The sequence below is a fragment of the Vigna radiata genome, unplaced genomic scaffold (genome assembly GCF_000741045.1).
Source record: "Vigna radiata var. radiata cultivar VC1973A unplaced genomic scaffold, Vradiata_ver6 scaffold_86, whole genome shotgun sequence".
NCBI lineage: Eukaryota > Viridiplantae > Streptophyta > Magnoliopsida > Fabales > Fabaceae > Vigna > Vigna radiata.
The window spans coordinates 609,808-635,579 of record NW_014543269.1 but is presented as its reverse complement, the minus strand read 5'-3'; the positions used below and the strand labels follow the sequence as shown (position 1 = coordinate 635,579).

The window sequence follows — 25,772 nt, the reverse complement described above, 5'->3', positions numbered from 1 at the left end:
TATATATATATATATATATATATATATATATATATATATATATATATATATATATATTCTCAGTTAAAATATTGAATCTCACAAATTAATTTAGACATTTTAATAATTATACTTGAAACTAATAGTTAAAATTAAAAAAAAAAATGCTTATAACGATTTCTATTTTCTTTGAGTATATCTTTTATCAAAAGAGATCTAAATATACAAAATATTATCTTTTGGTCTATATATTTTATTTTTAGTTTCCTCTTAACTATATTTAAAATTTTAAAATTTATAATAAAATATAAAACATGGGCATTTACTATTTATACTTTACTCTTTGTTATATTCTAAAATTAAAAAATAAAATAAACTATCAAAACATTACAAATAATGATTATATAAATTCTTATTTATATAAGCATTAATATTGATATTATTTTGTTAAAATTCATAAATGCAGAAATGTCTCGTTTTTTACTCGATAAAATTAAAAAGAATAAATAAAAATAAATATATGTTAATTATTTTATTCATGAATAGTAAGAAAATATCTAGCCAGTGAACAATCCTAAGCCACACTAAACTGAGACAACTGTGTGATGCACCGTTGGCTTGAACAGTGCCACCAACGTGTCAACTGTTGATTCATTTATTCCTAAAAATCGCTCAACCAACATTCATTTCAACTAACATCATAAAAAAAAATCAACTTCTCTCAATGCTGCAACACCACTAAACATTTTCATTTCTTTTACTAAATTACCCTTCCCTTTTCATAGGGAATTTTGAAAAGAAGTATTTGCACTACCTACCAAAAGGTTGGGTTAGATTTTGAAACTTTTAACAATTTGAGTGTGATTTGATAAAATCTCAAAAAAATATCAAAGTAATTCTTTTCACTTAAATGTAATTTGACAACCTTATAAACTAATTTAATAACAAAACTTTGATTGGGTCTAACTTTTGTATTCTTTTATTATATTCAATTCATCCTTAATCCTCGATCATAAGTTTTAAAATATACTTTTTTTTTATTAACTTTTATTAGATATTTTAATACATAACAAAAATAGATTATATCAATTAAATATAAAAACTAAAATAAATTAAAAATAATAAACGATTAATGATCCAATCATAAAGAAAAGTTACCTTAATTTATTTTGAATTAACTAATTATATTGAAATCATAAACTTATATATTTGATGTATATAATATTGAGGGTTTATCGTCCATTACTTAAATCTTTTCGATAATATAAAAGTTAAGTTAAAGAAAATTAAGACTCATTTTTACATATCAAAGAAAAAATTTCTTATTTTCTTTAAAGTTTTATTTGTGTAACTATTTGTACAAGGCACACATGACCTTTTTTTTTCATATAATGTATTCATTAAATATATTTTTGCAAGAGATATCCTCTTTTCTTTTATTTTTTTAAGAGGTTTTAAATTTGATATATTTCTTTTAAGAGATATCCTCTTTTTATTTTTTTCACTTGATATTGGAATATTAGTTTAATAATCAACATTATTCTTTTTATTGAGAACTTTTTATATTCATTTTTTATAAATATAGAAGAAAAAAATAATAACCAAAATTTAATTATGGATTCATTATCTTAGATTTTTCTTTTAGTATTTATGTTTTTCAATTTTTTTAGTAAATTGTGATAAATTATATTTACCAATCTCAATTTTGTTTTTAAAATAAATATAATGAGGAAGAATAATATATTCATTGCTTAAAAGTAATAAAAAAAGTTATTTTCATTGATATTACCAACGATCAAAATCCGTCAGTAATACCCAAAATCCATTGGTAAAGTATCGACAAATTACCGATGGTCAAACATCTGTCGGTAAAAGTATTGTCGACAATATTTACCGATGGATTTTTTTTTCGTCGACCGGAGGCAAAATCCGTTAGTAATTACCTAAAGAAAAAAGTCGTCGGTAATTACCTAAGGAAAAAATTCGTCAGTAAAAATCCCGATCTAGATCATCTTCTTCCCCGTTCTCCCTCTCCCTGTCTTTTTTTATTTCATTATTACCAATCCAGAAACTTTGCATGCTGAATTAAAAGGTTGACTTTGGTCGTTAAAGTGGACAAAATCATTTTTACCAATCGTTCTTCTTCAAAATCGTTATAGTGCAAAAAAATATTGTTGCACGGTGGTAGAAGTTCCTGAGCGTGAAAATGGAAGAACAAAAGAGAGTTGCCCAGTGGTGGAAGCAAGTGAAGCGTGAAAGGGGAAGAAAGAAGACATTGGACGGTGCTGACAGTGGTTGAAGAGAAGAAAGATGGAGGTGGCTGAACGGAGCAGCGATCTTGCTGAACGGAGATGGAGGCAGTCTTGATTTGTAGCTGCAATGGAGTGGAAGAGAAGAAGAAGAAGATGGAGAAGTAGGAAAAAAGCCACGCACAAATGAGGAAGAAATGAGAAAAAAAGAGATATATAAGCACTTTGCTCACGGACAGAGAGGAAAAATGGACAGGAAAATTCTCATTTTACCAACAAATTTACCAACGGATATTTCATTTAGTAAATGAAGGGTGCATTACCGACGGATTTATCGAGGGATTTTTTCCTTCGGTAAGTGCAAGGCGTATTACCGACGGATTTTTCCTTCGGTAAATGAAGGGTGCATTACCCACGGATTTATTGAGAGGTTTTTTCCTACTGTAAATGCAAGGCGCATTACCGACAGATTTACCCACAGATTTTTTTCTTCGGTAAATGAAAGGTGCATTACCGACGGATTCTTTCTTTTGTAAATGGAGAGTAAATTACTGACAGATTTATCGACGAATTTTTATTCCAGTTAATGTGAACTGCATTATCTACGGATTTACCGTTGAATTTTTTTATCAGTAATGATTTCGTTGATAAAATCCGTCGATAAGAAAAAAATGAATTCCGTCGATAAAATTCTATTAGTATTTATCAAAATTTTTGTAATATTTAGGGGACAAGATGTTGTAATAATTAAATGACATATAAATAATGAAATTTTTAACACTAACAATTTTTAACATATAAGGATGTTTATAAAGCTTTTAACGTTAAAGATATTAGTGGTAAATAAATATTATTTTTTGGATTTTAGTGAGCAAGATAATATTAGTTTAAAATTTCATATTCAATATTTTATTTTTGATGCTCTTAACAATTTAGATTTAAAGAATTTATCAATTATGTTTGAATTATGTTATTCTTTTTGACAAAAACATAAAAGTTAATGACATTTTACTTGATTTATTGTTTAATTCATCTTATCTTAACTTTTTTCTATTTTTATAGCTACAATAAAAACATTATTTTCTACCATGAAGATGATCAAAATAACATTGCAAAATAAAATGGAAAATGAATATCTTGCCAATAATATGGTTATTTACATTGAAAAAGAAATATCTAAAATTTTTAATTCTAATTTAATTATTGATGAATTAAAAAATCTAAAGAACGGAATGATAATCCTTTATATATGTGTGATTTCTTTTATAGTTATCGTTATATTAAATTATGTGTTCATTTTTATTGTATTGGTGACAATAATTAAATATATACATTTTGAGTGTATTATTTTGGCTTTCCCAAAAATATTGATTAAGATCACCCAATAATTGTAATAAAGGATATGTTCTTTTAACTTATTTCCAAAGTTCCTAAAGCACAATTTTTTCATCATTTGGTTGATAAGATTTGTAATAATTTCTCTTCTTGAAAAAGAGAACTACTTAGTACGATGGAGAGAATTAAACTAATAAAATCTCATGAAATGTGTTTCCCCTTCATTTGTTTTCACTTTAACCTTTGTGGTAGATCCCAAATTTTATATAATGATGTCATGGGCGTAATCATATATTCTATTAAATTGATCTTTAAAAGAACCTTCAACATGCTTAGTGTCAATCCTTTTACTCTTCATACCATTGACTTGGTGATAACAATTTTCCACTTCCTGGTTATTTTGTTGTGAATATCGGTTGTCCTTAGACTTGGATTATCTCTTATTGTGTTCCTTAACTGTCCACTTAACCATTTAGCATTCAATACATTAACATTGAATTATCTGGTACATGTATGATTGTCATCTATTATCCTTAATTGTCACATCTTTGTTGTAGGCACATACCCATAATATGCAAACCGGTTACACTTTCCTTTTGCCCCAAACATATCACTTTAACTCTGCATTTATCATTCTTTTGTAATTTTAATTTTCTTCCAGAATGCACTTCATACGTCTTTGTGGCTTCTACAAACTCTACCTTATTTGTGAAATATGTACCAATTTTTCACTTGTATTCAACCAAGTTTTTTAGCATTGAAAATGTCACAAACCTTGACTTACTATTGCTTTCTAAACCCAATGACTAGTCACTAACTTCACCAATGTCCAAGTGATATGATTCTCACTCATTATTAAATAACCCTCTATTATGCATCTTCATATTACCTTTTTCATGACATCCCAAACCTTTAACCTCATCATTCCCTTATTTCGTATTTCTGCTTGTATTTGCCTCACTAAATGCAACTTCTACTTCAACATTAACTTCCCATAAATTGTGGTAAACTATATTATCTTAATAATAATCAACATTGACATTAAATAATTCTTCTACATTGTCAACACTTCATGTACAAACTTATCCCCTATTGAATCATCATTATCATCCAAGTAATCACCTTCAAGCTCAATCTAACTCTCAACCTCAACCTCAACCTCATCATGTCCCTTGTCATTAGCCTCAACCTCACACTCACCTTTCACCCAAAAATTAGCCTCAACCTCACACTTAGCTTCCATTCCATCCTTACATTGATTATCAACATCATTCTCCAAGTTAGAGTCAACATCATTATCACCCTTAACCCTTTGTTTACACTAAAGATCAACCTCATCCTACATGTTAGTCTCATCATCTTGGTTCATAATGTCAGCCTTAACAACCACACGATCTTCATCCCGACAACCACTATGACCATCCACCTCACCCTTTGCTTCAACATTCCTATCATGATACCCACAGGGTAATATTCCAATAAATTATCTAGTATTTCAGCTTTAGACACTATGTACTACAAACAAGTGCACCTGTCATTTCTTCTTGCAATATCATGTGCATTGCCTTGTTATAATCACACAAGAGTTGTAACTTTTTTTCCCAAAACAAAAACATTACCAAAATTATACCATAACTCATTCACGAAATTGTAACCCATCTCTTCAAGTTTTCCCAATGTATCAAAATAACTCCATCAATATGGGTCGCAAACTCATCTACTTGTTTTTCCATTGCTATATTTAGGGGTTTAATTGTTTAGAAAGTGTCCACCATTGTAGACAATTTCAAAAACTCGTCAGGCATCCCAACCTACACAATATAATCATTTACCATGCAAATAGCAATGTTCACAAAAAGAACACAAATTAGACCTCTTACTCCAAAACAAACACAAAGATGTAATCTCCTTCAAAAGGGAAGCACAACTACCTACCACATACACAACCGACACAATACCTTTGTAATGTTGACATTACAAAATAAAATTTATCCATTAACAAATGGAATAATATACACACTTTCGCAACAAATACGAAAACAATAACCATATTTTTTTGTCACACAATTAAACACTATTAAAACTCAAATCAATACCGACAAACACACCGATAACCAAATTAACAATTAAAACTCATCTTCAACAAAAAAAACGACTCCAATAAATGAATGTGATGATTCTTCTTCTCTAACAATAAACAAAACAATTTCCAATTGTTATTCCAAATTTAAGCTTCCAAGTTTAACTTAACTCAATTTTTTTTTCATGTTAAAACTAAATAAATAAAAAATTGCTCCCACCACATCACCTGACATATTATGGTCACCTTTTACATATATGTTACCATAACTATTTAACTCACTTTGACAATAATAATTTTAATGTCGTCAATATTAAAAATTAAATAAATATTTTTTAAAAATAAAAGAGTCGAATCGAACCAAATATAATAAAAACTAAAATTAAAATAGTTTTGAAAAATTAGAAAACTAAATTAATAATTAAATAAAATAAGATGTAATTATTGATTTGTTTTTTTAGTTAATAAGTGGACAAGTTCTCCAAGATAAAAGACATTGTGAAACACGGTTTTCCAAGTTGAAAACTTGCAACTAAACGAAAAGAGATAGAAACTCGAGATGCAGAAAGACGGAAGGGCAAATACGTAAGTTTGGAGGAAAAAAACAAAACAAGGTATATTTGCCGCATAATAATTATAAATAATAAATAAAAATAGAAATAATAATAACAATAATAATTTAGTGTGATTGATTACCACCACAAGCATCTCGGAGACTTTTCCTATATATATGCCGTCAAATCCTTTCTAAAATTACCAAAAATCAATTTCTTTCTCTATCTTTCTGCATCCCGCATTTTCCCTAAATTCCCATCTAGATTCTTCCCCTTCCACCATCAACACTCGCCATGAAGAAGTCCGGCATCTTCGCCGCCTCTGTCGCTGCCGCCTCCGCCACCGCTGCCTCCCTGTCCTCCTCCACCCATCAGGTTTTCAAAAAGTTTTGCCGCTTTCAATGTCCAACACTTTTTTGAAAAGAAATACTTTTTTTTCCCAAAAATATTATTATTTTGTGAAAAGAAACACTTTTCTGCGTTTGGTGTCTGAAGCTGATTTTTTTTTGGCAGGATGATAGAAGAACTAGCGAGAACGCTTCCTCGCAGAATTCATCTTCTTCTTCGACGGAGAAATTTGCACCCAGATTTGATGGCTTGCGTTTCATTGAAACCCTCGTAACTGCCCACAGATGAGAATATAGGTTCTCGATTTCTCCTTCAATTGGGCCTCGATGCTTCTTCATCGTTCGTCATATTTGAGAAAAAAATTATCTTTTTTTTCCTCTTTTAGGAGCATTAGAGAGAAATTTTTTGTAATGTTACGGCAACTATTTTACCTTTTTCAGGGAATTAAAAAGGTAAAACTTTTAGGTTTTTGTTTATTCCCAATTTTAACATTAATTATGTAATGGCCCTCGTAAGCCAAATAGAAAGTCAAATTTGTGAATGACCCGTGATTGTACTGAATAATAAATAATGTTATTTGTATTATGGGTTTCCTCCATTATTATGAGAAGAAGAAATACAATTGGGTGTGCATTTTTCCTTTGCTTTTGTTGAAGGAAATCAATAATGGAATATGGGTGTGTTGTTTCAATTTGCAAAGCAAAGAATGGTATATACTGGTGTGTGGTTAATTGGATTTGTAGCAATTATCGTTTTATCATGTTAAACACATTGAAATTTTAAAATATGGGTGGGTGGTATTATCTGTGGTGAGGGTGAATGAAATATTCTTTGAGAAATAAATAAATAATATGTTGCAACTTGTGAAGAAGAAAACACAATAATATATGGTATTTTACTATTTCATCACCGCTGGTGTAGGGCAAGCCGCTAATGTTGTTGTCTGTTAAACAAAATGTGTGACTGTGACAGTCATAATGAAAGCAGTGCTCAGTTTCTTCTGAATCTCTGATATTTTTTATCATGAATGTCTGGTTGAAGGACCACTCATTGGTGTGATAGGGGCCATCTATATAATAAATAAATAATATGGAGTGTTTTGAAATATGTAATAATTGTTGGAGGGCATTGTTGCAAGGGTTGATTGATTCCAACGCAACTTTCAAAAGGCTCATTCTCCACTACCAAAAAGCATGGTTTGAATTTTTGAAGGAAGAGCATAGAGCAGTTGTGACTACCTAGGACTTAGACCAAGTGCACAACTTGACCTTATCGTATGCAGTGTGTGTCTGTGTGGATTCAGATCATATCTCCACAAACATGGGTACAAGATGCGTGAAGTTGTCCACAACTTTTAAGAGGATTTGTCTTCTCAACCTTACACCTTTAATAATCATTCATTCATTTCCAACATATTCTAAATTCCATGATTTTTAAATACATATAATGTGTTTAAGATTAATTACTATGTCTTAGCAATAAAGGGAAGGAATTTTTTATGTTATTTTTTAGCTAATTATATATTTATTTCATCTTTTATATTTTTTTATTTAATACCTATTTTGTTCGCTGATAGATTTATTTAAAGTGATTCTTCTTTTTATTGATTCTGAAATCAATTTTGATGTAAATTTTAAAAATAAAAATTAATTATGTGAAAAAGTTAAAGTTAAGAATTAAAAAAAATTAAAATTATGTTAGAAACAATCCACCATCAAAGTTTTATTTAAAAAAATAATACAAAAGTTAAATGTAAGAATTAAAGAAAATTATAATTACGTTAAAGACAATTTACTATCAAAGCTTTATTTCAAAAAAACAATACCAGTAATCCCAAAATGCAACATGATAGATTCAAAAAATTCCAAAAGTGCAAAATCATAATACAATTATAAATAATCCTAAAATGTGAAATAAAAAAACAAAACCTTAATTTAAAAATCCTAACTCCCAAATTGCATTAACCTAGAAAAAGAAACAACAAATGAAAACCCTAAAATCCCCAAATCATAAATCACGAAGAACCCAAACCAATACGCACTAACGTGCAGAGAAAACAAAACAGAAACACAATCTAAAGAAGAAACTCCAATTTGAAATCCTAATACGAACAAAATTAGAACAAGAAAAAGGAAAGAAGAAAGGTTTCCTACGATGTTAACCCAAAAACAGAGGAGAAGAAGGAGGAGAGTGTCTCCTTGCACGACGAGGAACCCACATTGCTGGGTTTGTTCAAGGAAAAGGAAGTTCCAAAAATAGAAATCAAAGAGACCTTAGTGTACTATGCAATCAATAACTGGAAATGCCTAACCAGGACAAACTTAAAATAGCTTTTTCAAAATATAAAACAACTATGAACATCTAAAAAAAGTAAGACCATTTTGAACAAATCTATCAAATCTTGGTACTAAAATAGATATTAAACTTATTTTCTTTATGAAGAGTATTTTTTTAATAAATGATATTGTAGATTTTATATTAAAATTTAGGGTTAAATATGCTTTTAGTCCCTGAATTTTTACTGATTTTTAAGTCACCAACACGTTCGAACCCATTGGAGGTGTTGCCGGCGATACGGGTCACCACCGCATGGACTTTGCTGTCTCACCCACCACTCGAACAGCCACCACGTCACTGTCCACGGTGTTGCCGGTACTTGCGCTAAAAAAGCCACTGCCGTTCACGACGGATCACCACCACTTTGCCCCTGACGCATCCATCAACAAATGACGTCTTCTCCTGCACGCTTCTGAACCCAGTTATTAGAAGAAATTGCAAGTGCGATTTAGCCATTCTTCTCATGCCCTTCAGCGTCACAGTACCCTAGCCCCAATTCGCGTTTTCCATTCGAAAGCCCTAAATCAGAATTGCGATACCTGCAAAACCCCAATCATTCGTCAAACTTCTCCAATCTACAACACGCGTTGGCGGCGCGGCGCTGTGGCTTGCGTCTCAAACAGCTGGGCTCACTCTAGATGGAGATCGACGACGGGGACGCCAACGTCTTGGCCGGTAACGACGACATCTTGGCCAGCGATTGACGGTGATTGGTCTTGCCGACGATAAGAACACACATCCCAGGAATATGTACTGATATTCGTAAAGAAAATATGTATTTAATTACTTCTAATTTGATATTTTTTAAATTTATTAATGTTTTTAACTATAAAACTATCTATAAAATAAGTAAAAATTATTTATGATAAAATTATATAATTATTTATATTTAATTTCATAATTACAGTAATAAAAACAAAATAGTAACAATTTTTATTATATATTGATATTATAAAAAAATTATATCTAAATAAAAATATTATTTTTAAGTGGTTCCTCAAATTTTTATATAGTTAAAAATAAAATTTAACATTTCAAACCATTTATTAAAAATCCCCCACTACAAACATGTATGGGTGATGATGGGTCCTCCAATATTTGTTAAACTAAAGGTAGTTGTGCCAAATTATTCAGCTTCACCAAAATTCATGGTACTTTTTATCTTTTAGGTGAAAAATCAATTTCATACATTTCCATAAGAAAAAATATATATATATATATTATCCAATATAAATATGTGGTTCAAATTAAATTAGGCACCACATTAAATGCTCCAAAATTAATTTATCAAAACCAAACCCATTAATTTTCTGAAAAACAAACAATACTGTCCTCTGGAACTTTCCCAATTTTAAATAGTTACCACTTTGAAAATGAAAGTTCCTTTAGTCCATTATCATCATTTTATTAACATTCTTAATTTTAGTGCAATAGAAATGCATTTTAATTACTATTTTTCTCATTTTTCTAATTTCTGTTATTTTACTAAATACATATACTAAAATAAGACTAAGATTGAAAATTAACGTTTTCGTTGACTTTTATAACAAAATTAGTCCTTGCAATCAAATAATTGTGAATAATAAATCACTTGTCTAGTTACCATTGTACAATTATGTTGTGCAATAAAGATCTCTTCTTTTCTTTCCTAACTATTCTCTTTTTACTGTTCTAGTTTTTTCTTTTATGAAAAAAGATTTATATGTTTTAATTAGAGTTGTCAAAACGATTAATTCAGCTCGACCCGGTCCGGTTCACTACGGGTTGGTCACTTAGTGAACCAACTCAACACGGTTCATTTATGGGTGTTGCTCCCAACACCTTCCCAAGTAGGTCCTATACCTCCCCACTATTTTAATTTATTTTAAAAATATTCTACACCTCCCCACTATTTTCTTTTATTCCAAAAATACCTACACCTCTCCACTATCCTCCATAATCTTTCTCTTTCTCTCTCTACATTAATAGAACACTCATATGGTTCAGATTTGAATTTCTGATATGTTATAAAATATGAAATAAATTCAGAGGAAACGACTTCCACCATTCCCATTTTATAAAATTAAAAGTTAGAAAGTAAATAAAAATAATAAACATAATAATATTAATAGTAAATAATGATATATTATTATTATTATTATTATTATTATATACTAACTTTATAATGACGAAAGAACTAAATAAATTTTAAATCTTTAACAAATAACTTTTTTTTTATATTTTAAGTATTTAATAATATTTTTATATTATTTATCTAATAAATTAAATATTTTATTCAAGTTATTTAAGTCAAACGTGTCGGTGAGTTAAAACATAATATAATGTTAAAAATTATAGATATTATATGTAAAAAAAACACACATATATATAAACATTTTTCTAGAAATTTAGAACAAAATTTTACCATTTATTAAGTAATTTGAAAAAAAAAAATATTCAAAAGCGAAAATAAGATTGAATCAAACTTATTTAAGAAAATATATCACATGTTCAAATTTGAATCATGTAAATGCTCCATTAATGAGTCATGCAAATGCTCCATTAATGTAGGGAGAGAAAGAGAAAGATGGTTAAGAATAATGAGGAAGAAAATAGTGGAGAGGTATAAAATATTTTTGAAATAAATTAAAATAATGGGGAGGTGCAGGACCCACTTGGGGAGGTGGAGGGAGCAACACCCCTCATTTATTAGCGAGTCAGAAAAATCTGAAACCCGCTCGACCCACCACGGGTTGGTGGGTAAACGGGTTGACTCATTAGCTCATTTAATTACAATTTTTTTAAAATAAAAAAATTACAAACTTTTTATATTCAAATGTAAACAAATTTCACTCCCAACAAATGATGTTAAACTGAAGACAATTCAAAATAATAATAAAAAGTACAATATAATCCAACTGTCATAAAAAACAAACACAAAAAACATACAAAAAAAAACATGCTCCTTGAAGAATTTCAGTGAAGAGGTGAGAGTGACAGTGAGCAAGTTCCGTGAGAGCGATTTGTGAGAGCAAAGGTTACTTTTTTTTTTTGTATACATAGTGAGTGAAGAGAATATTTTATTTTTTAGGGTTTCATAAATAAAATAATAAATTAAAAAAGTAAAATTAGGTAGGTAGGTTGGCGAGCCAACCCGGCCCACCACGGGTTTAATCCCATGAGCCGAGTTTAAATGAGCCGGGTTGAAATCTGACCCGCATAAAAAAAATTCAATTTTTTCAAACCCAACCTGACCCGAATCCGTGGTGAGCCAGGTTGACTCGCAGATTGTGATCCATTTTGACGACTCTAGTTTTAATGTTAAAATGTCAAACCTAAAGATTACAACTTTTTTTCATAAAGGCATAAATCATATATCCAATTACAAAGCTATATTAGAAATTGTTTCTATTAGATAGTCCTTCCTTGTTTTGCTTTATATTTCGATCATCTAATCTTCTTCAAAAACGCAATCCATTTCGATAGATTGTTGACTTACAAAAATTTCAAAGTTAGATATGTTTCATAAAGAGATCACTATTATTTTATTAAAATAAAAAAAAAAAGATATTTTACTTGATATATTTATAGAACTTGTGATAATCAAGCATATTAATTAACTATTAACACAATATACTTTTAAATAATCAAACTCAATAATCAATTATTAATATAGTATATTTGTAAAACATAAAATAATCCAACCCATCAATACTTATTAATATACTTGTTCGTTATACATAAAAGACCATTAATTCTAATCGATATATTTAATATAACTGCCCCGTAAGGTCCAATAATTAGTTTAAGAAATTTAGAAATCAATTATCAATATTTATATCTTAATGTCGGCAGGATAATGATTTCAGCGATGTATTGATACAATTTGGATGATTCAACCTATGGACAACATCTCTCGGCCTTAAATTAGGTTTAAACGTACAAGTAAGTTTAAGTTTTATTTAGTAAACTTTGTTTACAGTACACAATCTCTGACCGTCAAAACCGAAAAGTTTGAAAGTGGAAACCCCAATTTAACAGTGATAAACACGAAGCACTAACCATCGCTACATCTCAATAATATGTTTTTCATTTGTTATTTTTTACAATTATTTCATGTTCTTTGGTCAATCGTTTGTTAATTAATTAATTTATTTTCTAAGCTTAGTCGATGATCAAATGATTTGTACCTGCGACTTTTTGGTCTATCCCTATCGAATGGGAGGAAGTTTAATATTGTGTTTTGACAGTCAAGTTAATTGAAAGATGATAAACATCAAACCAAGATGAATATTTTACACAACAATGATTTTAGTGCAAACCCCACTTTTTCAATATTCACCTTTGGAATGTTGTGTGTGCATCAGCATCTTTTGGATCACATCTTCACATCATCAGCATCATCATTACCTTAAAAAGGTTCGTGTTAATCTGATACTGTTGTATTTGTTAATTCAATAATCGTCTCTAGATTCCTGGTGCATTATTAGTGCTTTTAGCGTGGTACTACTATTTACCATTGCATAAAATATGTTTGAGTACACTTATAGGCTGGTCAAACATTTAAAAAGTTGTGTTGAAACTTAAAATAAAAAACAAAAGTTTCATTTGTGTGTTCTAATGAGTGGCATCAAAACAAGCAAATTGGTTAAGAAGCTTGAGTGGGTATATAGTATAGATGATATTATTCTCATTCACCCATTCAACACTTCTTCTTGGACTCCCCTTTAATAATATAGGCATGCGTTGCTCCTAAGCTGTTCAAAATTCAAACCAAAGTATATGCTGATTCCTGTTTCAATACTTTGACTCCTTTCTTTCTTAAGAATAAGTTCGATTCTATGAATGTTTCACATTAGGTTTAATCAATGAAAGAAAATCAAATGAAGTAGCGAAGAGAATGATCAAGCTTTTTTTCTTTGAAATACAAAGAAAAATAACAGTTGGGTGAAAGATAACACGTTATGATCTATTCCCCTCCATCCTATCCAACAATAGTCTTACGGCAAATATAGATTCAAACCATGGACAGCTAAATTTCTATCTTGTCACCCAAAAAAAGGTACACTTCCATCCAAATGTTTTAAATGGAATCACTTCAGACAGAAATTTAAGACTTGAAACCTTTCTCAGACGTTGATGTTAAGAAGTTGGAAATTCTTGACTACATGACTAAAAGCCATAATTTCCCATTGAGCCTACATGTACAGGGTTTAGAATTTTCTCATTTCCAAAAATTGCAACAGGCTTACTGTGTACGTTGTCAGAACAATCTTGGCTAGATGTCTCTATCGGATGTTGGTTTGCCTCATTTTTCTTGTTATGGACCTTCCCATGCGAACCCGTCTCTTTGTGAGGGCATCTAATAAGACTGATAAAGCATGCTCTATTGCTTCTGCCTGTTTGTCCAATTCAATGGACCTAAACTGTGAAAGAAGTTGGAGCTCTGAGAGCAAGCCAGCTGCAGCTGCCGCTGTGCATGTACGATCCCAAGATGGCTGTGGTCTGCCCTTCAAACGTAAGAGACGAACATATGTTACATTAAACACACCAGAGTTGTCTGATCTTAATTTTATTTTCTTACTCACCTAAGTTTATGCATAGCAGAAGCACCAGGATTTAGGGATATACATGGAAGATCCTCATCCCCCCAAACTAACTTTGCTTTATCCTGTTGGAAACAAAATTTCAAGCAAAGTTACAAACTAGCATAGAAAAATTGTAGATGTTGCTTCAACACAAATTTAATTCATTCCATGGACTTTAAAAACTTGTTTTTTTATAATCCAATCGGGTCATCATAAAATACGAAAGCCTATCTTCTTGATTGCTCCCCTGTTTGTCTACCCATAAAAAATTACATTATCTGATGCATTGACATCCCATTAATGTTTTTATCTTCAAGGTTTCATCTCAGATAAAAATCTCTTAATAGACCGCATCAGTATATCCAATCTATGAGAGAAACTCATCCTTCATTGAAATTCCATACTATGACCCATTGCTGTGCAGTTTGCCACATGTGCATTCTCATCCTAAGGGGAAAAAGCAAAATAAAACAAAGTATTACATAATCTATACCTCTGTCCTAATCACATATAAAAAAGAAAAGGGCACCATAATATTCTTTCTCTAGAGGTGGTCTTTTCCTGACATAAGAAATTCTAATGCCACAATTGCTGTATTTTGCTCAGCAAAAGGGACAAGTATCTGATCATAAACATGGGTAGCTTTTGAAATTTTCTGTTTCCTTCCACCTTCTAATGCTTAATGTGGTAGCTTGTAATGTTAAATACTTAATTTAATAACTTTACTTTCTTGGCACACGTCAAATGCGCCTAGTGTCATTAGGACATAGAGGATACCAGGTGCACTAACATGTATAAGCGGCTTACAACTCTAAAAAGTTTGAGTGTTCCATATAATGAGATTTTGTCCTGCCTTGGCACCCAACAATCATGGAGCAGATTAATTTTGGGCACTTCTACTAGAATCAAATCATGAAAATATTCAACTTAAGAAAAGGAAGAAAGCCATCCAGAAATACCTGAAGGCGCCTAAACATTGCTGCTGAATTGCTCCACGTCCCATCAATCAAAATAAAATGATGGATTGTTTCTCCTTTCAACTGTTTCACACTCAAAAGAAAACTATTACCAGATTGCACTGAACAGAAAACAGGGAAATCTGTAATAAATGCTACAACCAACATTGTGATTTTTATTTTACATGTGGCATTGATTAGCATAACATAAAAAAGATATTCTATTTAGAGTGAAAGGTCACTTGTAATTTATAGGTTGTCATTTCAGTGCCAATTATCCATTTAAATTGTGTAACTTAACCCACACCCTAGAGATATAATTCAGAGCTCAAAACATCAAATCATGAATTGGTCAGGCTCTCAAATTCCAGAAAACTTCAATTGTAAGCCATTCTTGCAATGCATTTGGGCTCTACTAATCCAAAGTAGGAGGATATTCAACAAAAATACCTTTATGTTTCCATTAACATTAGTTAACTGAACCAGTATCATGAAATTTAAGATTACATACACAAAAGAAGGAAAGCAACGAACCAGAATAAAAAAAGTGCATATTGCTCTATATTTGAATGCCTAACTCTGCAGTATAGACAAAGTCACTAGCATTATCTGGTAATCAACATGATATAGCAATCATTATAATGCTTAAAATAAAACCTCTGAAGGTGCAACTTCATCACTTGTAACCGGTTCTTGATCAAACGCATTTTGAACTGACTTTAGAACTGCACTCTTGTTGGGATAAAGGCACCACACCTTACTTTTTCCTGAAATAAGGACAATCCACAGCCAAAGCAACTGAGTACAAAATGCAGCAGGTTCAAATATTAAAAGACATGGAGCATACAAACCATTATAACAACGGTATTAACTTAAATCATGAACCAGTATCTAAATTGGTATCAGGCAAACCAGTTAAAAATTACAGCCATAAGAAGATGCTGTTTGAAATTAAGAAATACAATCATTTGTCCTCGACCAAATCTGGTAGAATATTATATTTCCTTGATTACTTTTTAAGCAGTCACAGTCAGTGATATTAAACACTAAGAAAAAGATATACAGCAGAAATTGTAGAAACATAGATCATAGAGTACGAAGCAAGATATGACTATATCTACAAACAACAAGTACATTCACTGTCAATTTATATAAACTGAAAGACCTGCCACTTTTAAGGAATTCCACATGATTTCCTCGTGTTCAGGAATGCCAAAAAGGCACAAAGATGCTGCATCAACCCCAAACACCTGCCACAAAATCTTTCCAGTGTTGTTCTGTCTCAAGAAATCCTACATTTGATGGCCAAAATGTATATGCATCATGAGAAACGGATAAAACCCCAAAATGAAGAACTTCCAAGTAATCACAAGTTACACCTAAACCTTGGGGTGCATATACAGCCAAAATCTTATTCCCGGGTGGAGCGAGCAGGATGTGACTTCTGAACACATACAATCCTCCATGGGAAGCCAGCACTACAAAGTTTGAAAACCGAAGATTAAAAGAAAAAACATGTTCTCCATCACCCAAGAAATGCATCTTCCTGAAACTTTAGTCAGTTTAAGAAGAATAAATCTCCACTTTAGTCACTAATTTTCTGGCACTATAATGGTAGTTCTTGAAATTGGAAAAATGACATATAAATTCCTAAGTTAAGATCATGGTCATTTTCATCTCTGATATGTATAGCTCAGTATCATTTTTACCCCTTCAATTATATTACTTACTATCGTTAAAGTCCTCCGTATAGAGCTAATGACAGGGACTAATGTGAAAACAGATTTCAATTTCAGAACTGTGTTTGATATTTTTCTATATTCCATTTAAGAAAGAACAAACCTTCTGACAAAGGTAACCCCTGCTACCGAGAATGCGACAAGCTATCTGTCTGGCCGAATAAAATTGAAGCTTCTTCTCCGAATCAGCCAAAGCCTGATACGTGGCACGGTGTTTCTTATCTTCTTGTATTCTAAAATTCCCCTAAGCATCCGAAAATTCAATTAATAAAAACCAAAACTTGAGAGCACGTAAGCACGATGATGGGGGCCCTTACCTGTAACTTTCCGCCATTGCCGCCAAATCTCATGTGGGCATCCAAGTCTTGTTCAAGCCCCTTCAAATCGTGGACAATTTGTGCCACCATGGTGGGGAGTGGGGAGGTGGTGCCCCAACCCTGCCATTCCTGCAAAGACACCACCACCCCTTCTTCTTGGGCCATATTTGTGTAAGAGAATGATGAATGAGGACGAAGGTAACTGTAATGGCGTGTGAGTAGTACGCGAGTTTTGTTCCAGAAGCACAAGCGGAATGGGACAGAACAATTGCATAGGAAGAAGGGCTTTGTCGGAAGAAGCGTTGACACCAACTTCATCTGCATTATCCCAAGTAGCCCAAGACTGTGGCCCATATGATATCGGTAAAGTTTAATGCTTTCAATTCTTTCATTCAATCAATGTCTTTCGTATAAATTAAAAAAATAAAAAAAATCGACATACTGTTTTTTTTATAAATTAACTTATGTAAAAAACCTAATTTTAATTTGTGATGAAATTTTATCACAAACATATCACTTTTTAAGATTATGAGTGTTTGTCTTTTTCTTGATGTTGTAAACAATGGTTATGATTTTTTTTTTTGGAGACAGCATGATTTATTTTTAGATTTACGCGTGCATCATGTTTAGAAAAATATCATGGTTTTATTCATAGTGAGATTCGATTTTAATTGTATTATTTTTTATGTATATGAAACATTGTTATCTACAGAAAAATGAATTATTTAGTTAAAGTGAACGAAAAGATTTGAATATTATAGTATTTTTATGAAATTTTATTATTGAGTTATTTAGAGAATCTAAACTAAATTAAGATTAAATTGATTTAAAAAGACTAAAACAACTCAATAAGTATAGGAAGTATTATATATTCTTAGATACATCTTTAGAATCACTTATCATAATCTTATAAAAAAACTTAAATGTCATATGCATTAACAAAAACTTTGCATAAAAAAAGTAAACAAAACAGATAAAAAAGACGAATAAAAAATGAATTTATTTTATCAAAAAATCTGATTCATCCGAATTAAATAATTTGTTATCAGATAAAAAAAATAAAAACTCCTAAAAGTAAAAAAAAAAACACTCATGAAAAGTTTATTGAAAAATTATATATTTTAAAATAATAAAACTTATTCACAATAAAATTATTTATATTAAAACTTTTTAATATTAATATAGTTGACTTTGACTAATTTTAATCCATTAATACTTCTAACTAACTAAAGTATCATTTGTTAGGTCTTTACATTAATTAATAAAAAAAACTATATTAAAAAAATTATATAATAAAATAAATCATTTTTTCACAAATTATTATTTTAATTATTTATTTTAGTGCAATATAAAAGCATATATTTAATACTTATTTAATTGTATTCTCTCTCTTTTTTGTATTGTTTTAGTGTTTTTTAATTATTTATACTTTATAATATATAAATATTTATTAATAACATTCAATCGTTTATTTAAATTATTCATATTGTTGTAACATAAAAACTTATACAAATCCCAAACATTAACAATAAATAACATAAGCTTAAATAATAATTATTATTATTATTATGTTTCAATATAATTATTATTTTTTTCAAAATAATTAGTTTTATGTATATTTTTTTGAAATACATTTTCAATAATAACGTCGAAAGTTAAAATTAAAATTTTGTCCTTTTCGTATATTTACATTTTTCAATACATTAATTTTCACACGTTCTTCTTTTAACCTGTGCAAGCAATATTTGAATGATCCAATAACACTCTTAAAAGACACTAAATTATTAACTGATATATGTAGTTTAACATTTTCCGCATATTATAATTACGAAATTCTTGAAGTGAGTGTAGATCTCACACAAAAATAAAATATATAACTTTTAATTGAATGATCAATTATTAAATTAAAAATCATCAAAATTTCCTTTTACTTTAATTATGCCAAAAAAAGAATATATTAATTCTATGAACATAAATATGGAATATTTATTATTTAGTAAACTTACTGAAAAAGTAAATGTAATATATAATTATAGTTCAATAATTAGATTAATAAATGATTATCTGTAAAAATAACTATAAATATATTAAGATATAATTTAATATCTTTAAGGTTTGTTAAAAGAAAGAAAAAGTTAGTATCCGGTGGGCAAGCCGCGGAGAAAGGAGGCCGATCCGTTGGCCAAAATTTACTTTACTTTATTTTTTAACTGAATAAAAAATAATTATTTGGCAGTAATGGTAGAAGCTTGATGGAAGCTACTCTCTTCAACTTTTTCTTCTCTGACTTCTTTGCCTATAAAACAAATCACTACTCTCTTTCTTTCTTTGTATTCATTCCACATCTCACAATTTCTTCTTTTTCACCATTCAATACGCAACACCTTCTCTTCCTCAATTCTCTTATCTGTAAGTATACACACACCCTTCTCTTCCACTCTCATAATCGGCTCCTTTTCTTATTTGCATGTTTCCTTACCCTCTTGTTTTCATCTGGGTTTTCAAATCTGCTATAAAAATCTCTCTTTTTTTTAAAGTACCGGGAAAAGATTTGTTTTTTACTCCACCCTCTGCTTTGGAGTTCTTCATAGTTTCCAACAATGGTTTTATTTGAGGAGGTATATTCTGAATGAACTTTCTTTGCAGAGGTTTATGTTCAAAGCTCAAACCTAGTATTCAGTTTTCTGACCCTTCTTAGTGAAAATCATGGAATCTAGAATCTTCTTCTTTTTGCCTTAAATGTTACTCTCATTTTTCATCTGTTTAATACGGGCTTTTCACCGTCTTTCCGTTTTCTTCATCTCTTGATATTGATAATTCTCAACTCCTTGGTCTATGATTCTAAGTATAGGGTCCACGGTCGCTTGATGATTGAATCACGATTATTGCATAGATTTAATCTCCATTTATATTATAAGTTGTTTTCCTGCTCTTTTTATATAATTATTCAGGGAAACACTGAGATTTTTCATATTTTTCTGCTTGGAGGGTTTCTTCTTCTTAATTAGAAGAACCTCTTGTGTATAGAAACGCTTCCTTAATTTAACTCTTGGGGTGTTATTATGACTATTCATTGACTTCGCTATTGCTATGTACATTGAATAACCGTTTTGAGCGAATTTTTGGGAAAGCACACGTTTTGTACCTTTTCTTCTGAATGTACTTTTGGAAGGGGTGCAAGAGTAATTCTGATAGAGTTTAGTAATTCTAGCTTCTTCATTTAGATTAGATTTATGATTATTTCTGTAAGCAGGTAGGTGGGGGAGTGGGTCTGCAACAATCCTCTTTTTGTTTTTGGTGTTTTTTTCTTCTTGTCCTCGCAATTAATGGTAATCAGTGACTGCAATCACTAAGTAGACTCGGAATATTAGTTCCTTTTTCTCTAAAAGGGATATCACAGTTACGGGGCAATTTCTAACAGTAATTACTCAGAAGAAAATTAAACATTTTTGTCTTGTAGCTCTCTCCGTAGATGACAAATTTGGTGACTGAACAAATTGAATCACATGATATTTGTGTTGAAACAACTGAAATTTTGGTAGGTGAGCTGATGTTAACCTACTCCTAGCCTACCAAAACTTTGGTGTGCTATCTTAATCACTTTGAGAAAATTTCCAGAGAGGTTCTGGAGAATTCAAGACGCCAAATCAAAGTCTGAATTGGTTGTCTACTGGCCTTGTACAAAGCTTTCTAATAAAGATGAATGAACTTTTCTGGATGCATTTTCGTTTTCATTTAAAGCTCATAATTTCTAGTAGTTTTTCTCATATTAATTGATCTGTATACCTCTTTCTAGACCTTTTAGCATTTATGGATTGAGGATCACCTATTAGCAGACACTCACTGTTCTTGCACTTTTGTTTTTCCAGATTCAGGCATACTGCACAGAACACTTTGTTGCACAAGGCAAAAGAGACATGGCCTTAAACCAGTATTTTGAGGACGTTGTGCCCCAGTTGGATTCCTTTGAAGATATATCATCTCTGAAAACATGGAAATGTGCTGGTGAAGATGATATTGCAGATTCGGATAAAAAAGCCTCCAGTGGCTTTGATTGCAACATCTGCCTGGATTGTGTGCAAGATCCAGTGGTCACTCTTTGTGGTCACCTCTACTGCTGGCCCTGCATTTACAAATGGCTTAACTTCCAAAGTACCTCCTCCGAAAATGAAGAGAAGCAACAATGTCCAGTGTGCAAATCAGAAATCTCACAGTCATCACTTGTTCCATTATATGGCCGTGACCAAACCACACTACCTTCCAAAAGCAAAGGTCACCAAGTAGGCATTGTTATACCAAGAAGACCCCTTGGTCCTTCATGTCTGACCAACTCATCAAGATCACGTGATTCTGAAACTGTTTCCCGACATACTTCACATGTTTATCACCGCCATTATCCCAATCATCCTCAACAATTCAACTCAATTCCTGGCAGTTACCCTTCATCAATGTTCAACACTGGTGGTTCACTAGCCAATGCATTTGATCCAACATACGGAGTCTTTGGAGAGATGATATATGCAAGGGTCTTTGGAAACCAAATGACTAACATCTATTCATATGATCTTTCAGGGAACAGTAATCCAAGGGTCATAAGGCACTTAATGCAAGTTGATAGGTCACTCAATAGAATCACATTTTTCCTCCTTTGTTGCGTAGTTTTGTGTCTACTCTTATTCTGATTGATATTCCATATTTTTTTTTTCTGCTACACATCCCTGTATAGTATACAAGCAGTATGCGGATTCTGCAAGAAGCATCGTATATTTTAGAGTTGTTTGATGTTGAGATGTTTGTAAACTAGGTCCGTTTTGGTACATAGCTTAATCGTGGACTTAATGAATAAAATGTTAATCATATTAGCATTTATGTTCAATGCTTTCTATAACGGTAGAAAAAGAATAAGGTTAAACTATTGTCATATTATAAGTTTATCTCATACCCTGAAGAGATCATTCATTGAAATAAGTGGTAAACAATTTCATAGGCAGATCATACGTTATTTTCATAATAAATTTGCATTTGTGCTCAATTTGGACTTTCAGTTTGTGAAAAGCTAAACTATCTTACATTTCCATATTATTTATGCATTGTTCAGAAGTTTGTATAAAGCAGAAGATGCCAGTTATATAATTTGGCTTGCATCCTTTGCATTGGATTCCGTGTAGCGTGTAGGGTGGCTTTGCTTTTACGAGTGAAGGCTAGAATTGGATAATTTTCATTCAAATGTCTATAATAAAAATAGAATAAAAATGATAGCTAAAGTCATGGTTTTTAGCAGACTTAATATCTCTTTTGGTATTTATTTTTGTTTACTTTTGTGAGTCTTGTTTTTTTCTCGAATTCTAATTTTTGTAAATTTTGTTCGGTATCTAAATTATTAACGTTATCGTGTCCAAGTAAAAATATGGTATTTGAATGTGGTTTTCTTCATTTAAATTAAAAGTAGTTTTCTTCGTCCAAATTGAAAGTGGTTTTCTTTATGGAAATTGCGTGTAATAATATGTTAATTTTTTATTCGAATTGGAAGTCGAAAAGGCTAGGTCAATTCTTAATCTAAGGTTGGTTTTTTGTATTAAGGTATTAGGGTTTTTGTTGCTTTCTATTGGATTTTGTTTGTTTTTGAATTGGGTGTGGTGATGTTTTGGAGAAATGAGTAAATTTTACTTTTTGTGTGAATGGGTATTTGTTTGGTGTGCAATGGGTGTTCTTCTTGTAAATGGAATTGAGAAATGAATGTTTTTCTTCTTGAAAATGGAATTGAGAATTACCCGTAATAAAATTAATTTATGTATTATATGATATTTGGGCCGAACGGTTACGAATAGTAGCCGAACGGTCCTAAACGATTAATGAGCCTCAATTATACTAATGATGCGTCATTATGGTTTTTTATTATTATTGGGCCTATGGACCAACGATTTATTAAAAGTATATCTTAACAAATATTATAAGTATCAGATAAGATCAGATAAGATCTTAACAACCGGATATTCAGGTATAACTGTTTATATTATATTCTGTTTATATTTGATAATAACCTATATATACAGGGCTGGAGTCATAAGCCAGGTACGTTCTCTTATGCTATCTTATTCTACAATACACTTGCTACGTTTCACGCAATTTACTGGGAATTAGCAGGAGAGATTACTCTCTGATCTCATACTGAGAATTGATAGCCTTGCACTCAAGGCTCTTCACTACAAAACCCTAACTTGGGCGTCGGAGTGCCATTGCAGGTACCTCCTCCCTTCGGCCCAAGCTTGGAGATTCCCGGACGGTTGAAGATTTGAGAAGAACAAAACGATCGGGAGACAGGAGAAAGCACACCAATCGGCTAGATCAAGCGTCGCAAAGCAGGAGCGCCACGTCACCCAGGTCAGTCCTTTCGACCCTCAAAAATATCTACCGAAACATTTTGGCGCCCACCGTGGGGCCGAAAGTGAAGACTCCCAATGGTGACCACAAGAGGTATGGAAAATTCGGACCCGATCCAGATGATCAGAGAACTACAAGTGCAACTAGAGGAACAAGCCTAAACCATTGCAAATTTAAAGCAAGAGTTACAACAGAAGAAGGTTGAGGATGCTGAACGCAGTAAAGAAAAACAACAAGACCAGGAGACATCAGAGGACAGTCAAAATCATAATCCGCCTCCTCCCCTTCGGTCCCCGGACCTCTTGCCGTTCACTAATGCCATCATACAGGCCCATATGCCCGACCGGCCTCCGCCTCTGGTTGAAAAATTTGATGGCACAACGAATCCAGATCATCATTTGCGGAACTTCATCGACTCCATGGCTTTTTACACTCAAAGTGACCCATTAAAATGTCGGGCGTTCTCTCTATCACTAAGGGGTGAAGCCCTAGAGTGGTATTACACCCTTCCACCCAATTCGGTGGATAGTTTCCGCACGCTGATGGGCATGTTCAAAAAGCAATACTCCACCAACCGATACGAGGAGGTTACTGCGGCCGAGTTAGTCAATCTCAGACAGGGGAAAGACGAAACTCTCAGAGCCTTCATGCATCGATACAATCACGTCGCTCGGAGGATAAAAGGTGACAGCCCTGAATTCATCATTAGTAGTTTGCCCAATTGCCTAAAAGCGGGATTCGTCTCTTAAAGCTTATACGCCGAGTCGCCTAGTACGTTGGAGGAGTTGCGGCAAAAAATGGCTAAATTTATCAAGATGGAAGACCAGAGAATCTTTCAGAAACAACAACACAAGGAGCACCCGGTGAATGGTAACAAGAAGGAGGGGAAACGTCAGAGTGAGAACGCTCAGGATCCGAAACCCCGGCGAATCTAAACCCTAGGTACGATCGCTATGCGCACCTCACTGTCCCTAGAGAAAAGGTGTTGGAAAGGGCTTTGCAGTCCAACCTGATCTTTCAAAGAAGAAAATTTCCACCTAAGAACGTGGACACGACACAGGTATGCCGATTCCATAATTCAGGGGGACATACCACTGAAAGCTGCCAAACTCTCAAAGATGAATTGGAGAAGCTGATCTGTTTCGGACACCTCCGAGAATTCGTGAAAGAAGAATCTGCCCGTGCAGGACACTCCCCCAAAAAGACACGGAGAAGCCCGGAACGTACAAAGGGGAAAGGCGGTCACTCACGCAACCGTTCTCGTAGTCCCTCAAGACACAGATCCCGTAGTCGGCCTAGCGAGTGGGATCTCACAGTAAAAGGCAGGATCGATACTATTTCGGGCGGTTTTGTTGGAGGAGGTGCTTCATCCTAAGCTCGAAAGAGACATTTGAGAAGTCTGCACAACGCTCACTTGGTGGTACGCAATACAGTGTCAATGCCTGATATAACCTTCACAGACAGGGATTTTCATGCACCAGATCCTGACCAAGACGATCCTATGGTCATCACAGCCCGCATTGCACAATACGATGTGGGCAAGGTCCTTGTAGACCAAGGCAGTTCGGTCAATATACTATACTGGACAACATTCCGAAGAATGGAAATTGCAGAAGACGTAATTGCTCCGTTTAATGAGCAAATTGTTGGCTTCGCGGGAGAAAGAGTAGACACCCGGGGGTATCTCGACTTACGAACCCGCCTGGGGTCCGACGATGATGGTAAGGAACTTCGAGTTCGGTTCTTGCTAGTGGAGGCAAACATGTCCTATAATGCCCTCCTTGGACGTCCTTGCCTAAATGTTTTTGGGGCGATCGTCTCTATCAAATTAATACTACTTTTCAAGGCAACTTCAGTATTGCCTAGTAGTATTCAAGAAAGTAGATAGGGCTAAAGTAACCCTAAGTCGTCTCCCAACGAACACGGAATT

The 25,772-nt window shown here is 32.3% G+C and overlaps 5 protein-coding genes across 6 annotated transcripts in view; 4 read left to right on the top strand and 1 right to left on the bottom strand.

Moving 5' to 3' along the window:
- The first annotated feature begins 6,379 nt into the window (after positions 1–6,379).
- Positions 6,380–7,143, top strand: LOC106754239. The gene is made up of 2 exons (XM_014636240.2): positions 6,380–6,572; positions 6,711–7,143. The coding sequence occupies exons 1-2, from the start codon at positions 6,492–6,494 to the stop codon at positions 6,831–6,833; spliced, it is 204 nt and encodes a 67-aa protein (XP_014491726.1). The 5' UTR covers positions 6,380–6,491; the 3' UTR covers positions 6,834–7,143.
- A 6,607-nt stretch (positions 7,144–13,750) lies between these two features.
- Positions 13,751–17,823, bottom strand: LOC106754217. 2 transcript variants are annotated; one of them, XM_022777888.1, is made up of 8 exons: positions 17,462–17,823; positions 17,248–17,388; positions 16,791–16,883; positions 16,571–16,697; positions 16,063–16,172; positions 15,409–15,489; positions 14,450–14,532; positions 13,751–14,371 (listed from the first exon to the last, which is right to left on the bottom strand). In XM_022777888.1, the coding sequence occupies exons 1-8, from the start codon at positions 17,813–17,815 to the stop codon at positions 14,248–14,250; spliced, it is 1,113 nt and encodes a 370-aa protein (XP_022633609.1). In that variant the 5' UTR covers positions 17,816–17,823; the 3' UTR covers positions 13,751–14,247. The 2 variants fall into 2 exon arrangements, with proteins under 2 accessions (XP_022633609.1, XP_014491704.2); XM_014636218.2 differs by having other exon boundaries at positions 13,751–14,366.
- A 1,923-nt stretch (positions 17,824–19,746) lies between these two features.
- On the top strand, positions 19,747–22,318 carry LOC106754177 (E3 ubiquitin-protein ligase RMA1H1). Its single transcript, XM_014636173.2, has 2 exons — positions 19,747–19,870; positions 21,331–22,318. The coding sequence occupies exon 2, from the start codon at positions 21,379–21,381 to the stop codon at positions 22,141–22,143; it is 765 nt and encodes a 254-aa protein (XP_014491659.1). The 5' UTR covers positions 19,747–19,870; positions 21,331–21,378; the 3' UTR covers positions 22,144–22,318.
- A 1,859-nt stretch (positions 22,319–24,177) lies between these two features.
- On the top strand, positions 24,178–24,591 carry LOC106754196. The gene has a single exon (XM_014636195.1). It carries the CDS (start codon positions 24,178–24,180, stop codon positions 24,589–24,591), a length of 414 nt encoding a protein of 137 aa, XP_014491681.1.
- Positions 24,592–24,639: 48 nt separating this feature from the next.
- LOC106754195 overlaps positions 24,640–25,772 on the top strand; it is a 3,614-nt gene continuing 2,481 nt past the window's right edge. Inside the window, exons 1-3 of the mRNA XM_014636194.1 lie at positions 24,640–24,739; positions 24,925–25,164; positions 25,276–25,563. Of these exons, the coding sequence (XP_014491680.1) occupies positions 24,640–24,739; positions 24,925–25,164; positions 25,276–25,563 (628 nt within the window). The remainder of the gene's footprint in view (positions 24,740–24,924; positions 25,165–25,275; positions 25,564–25,772) is intronic.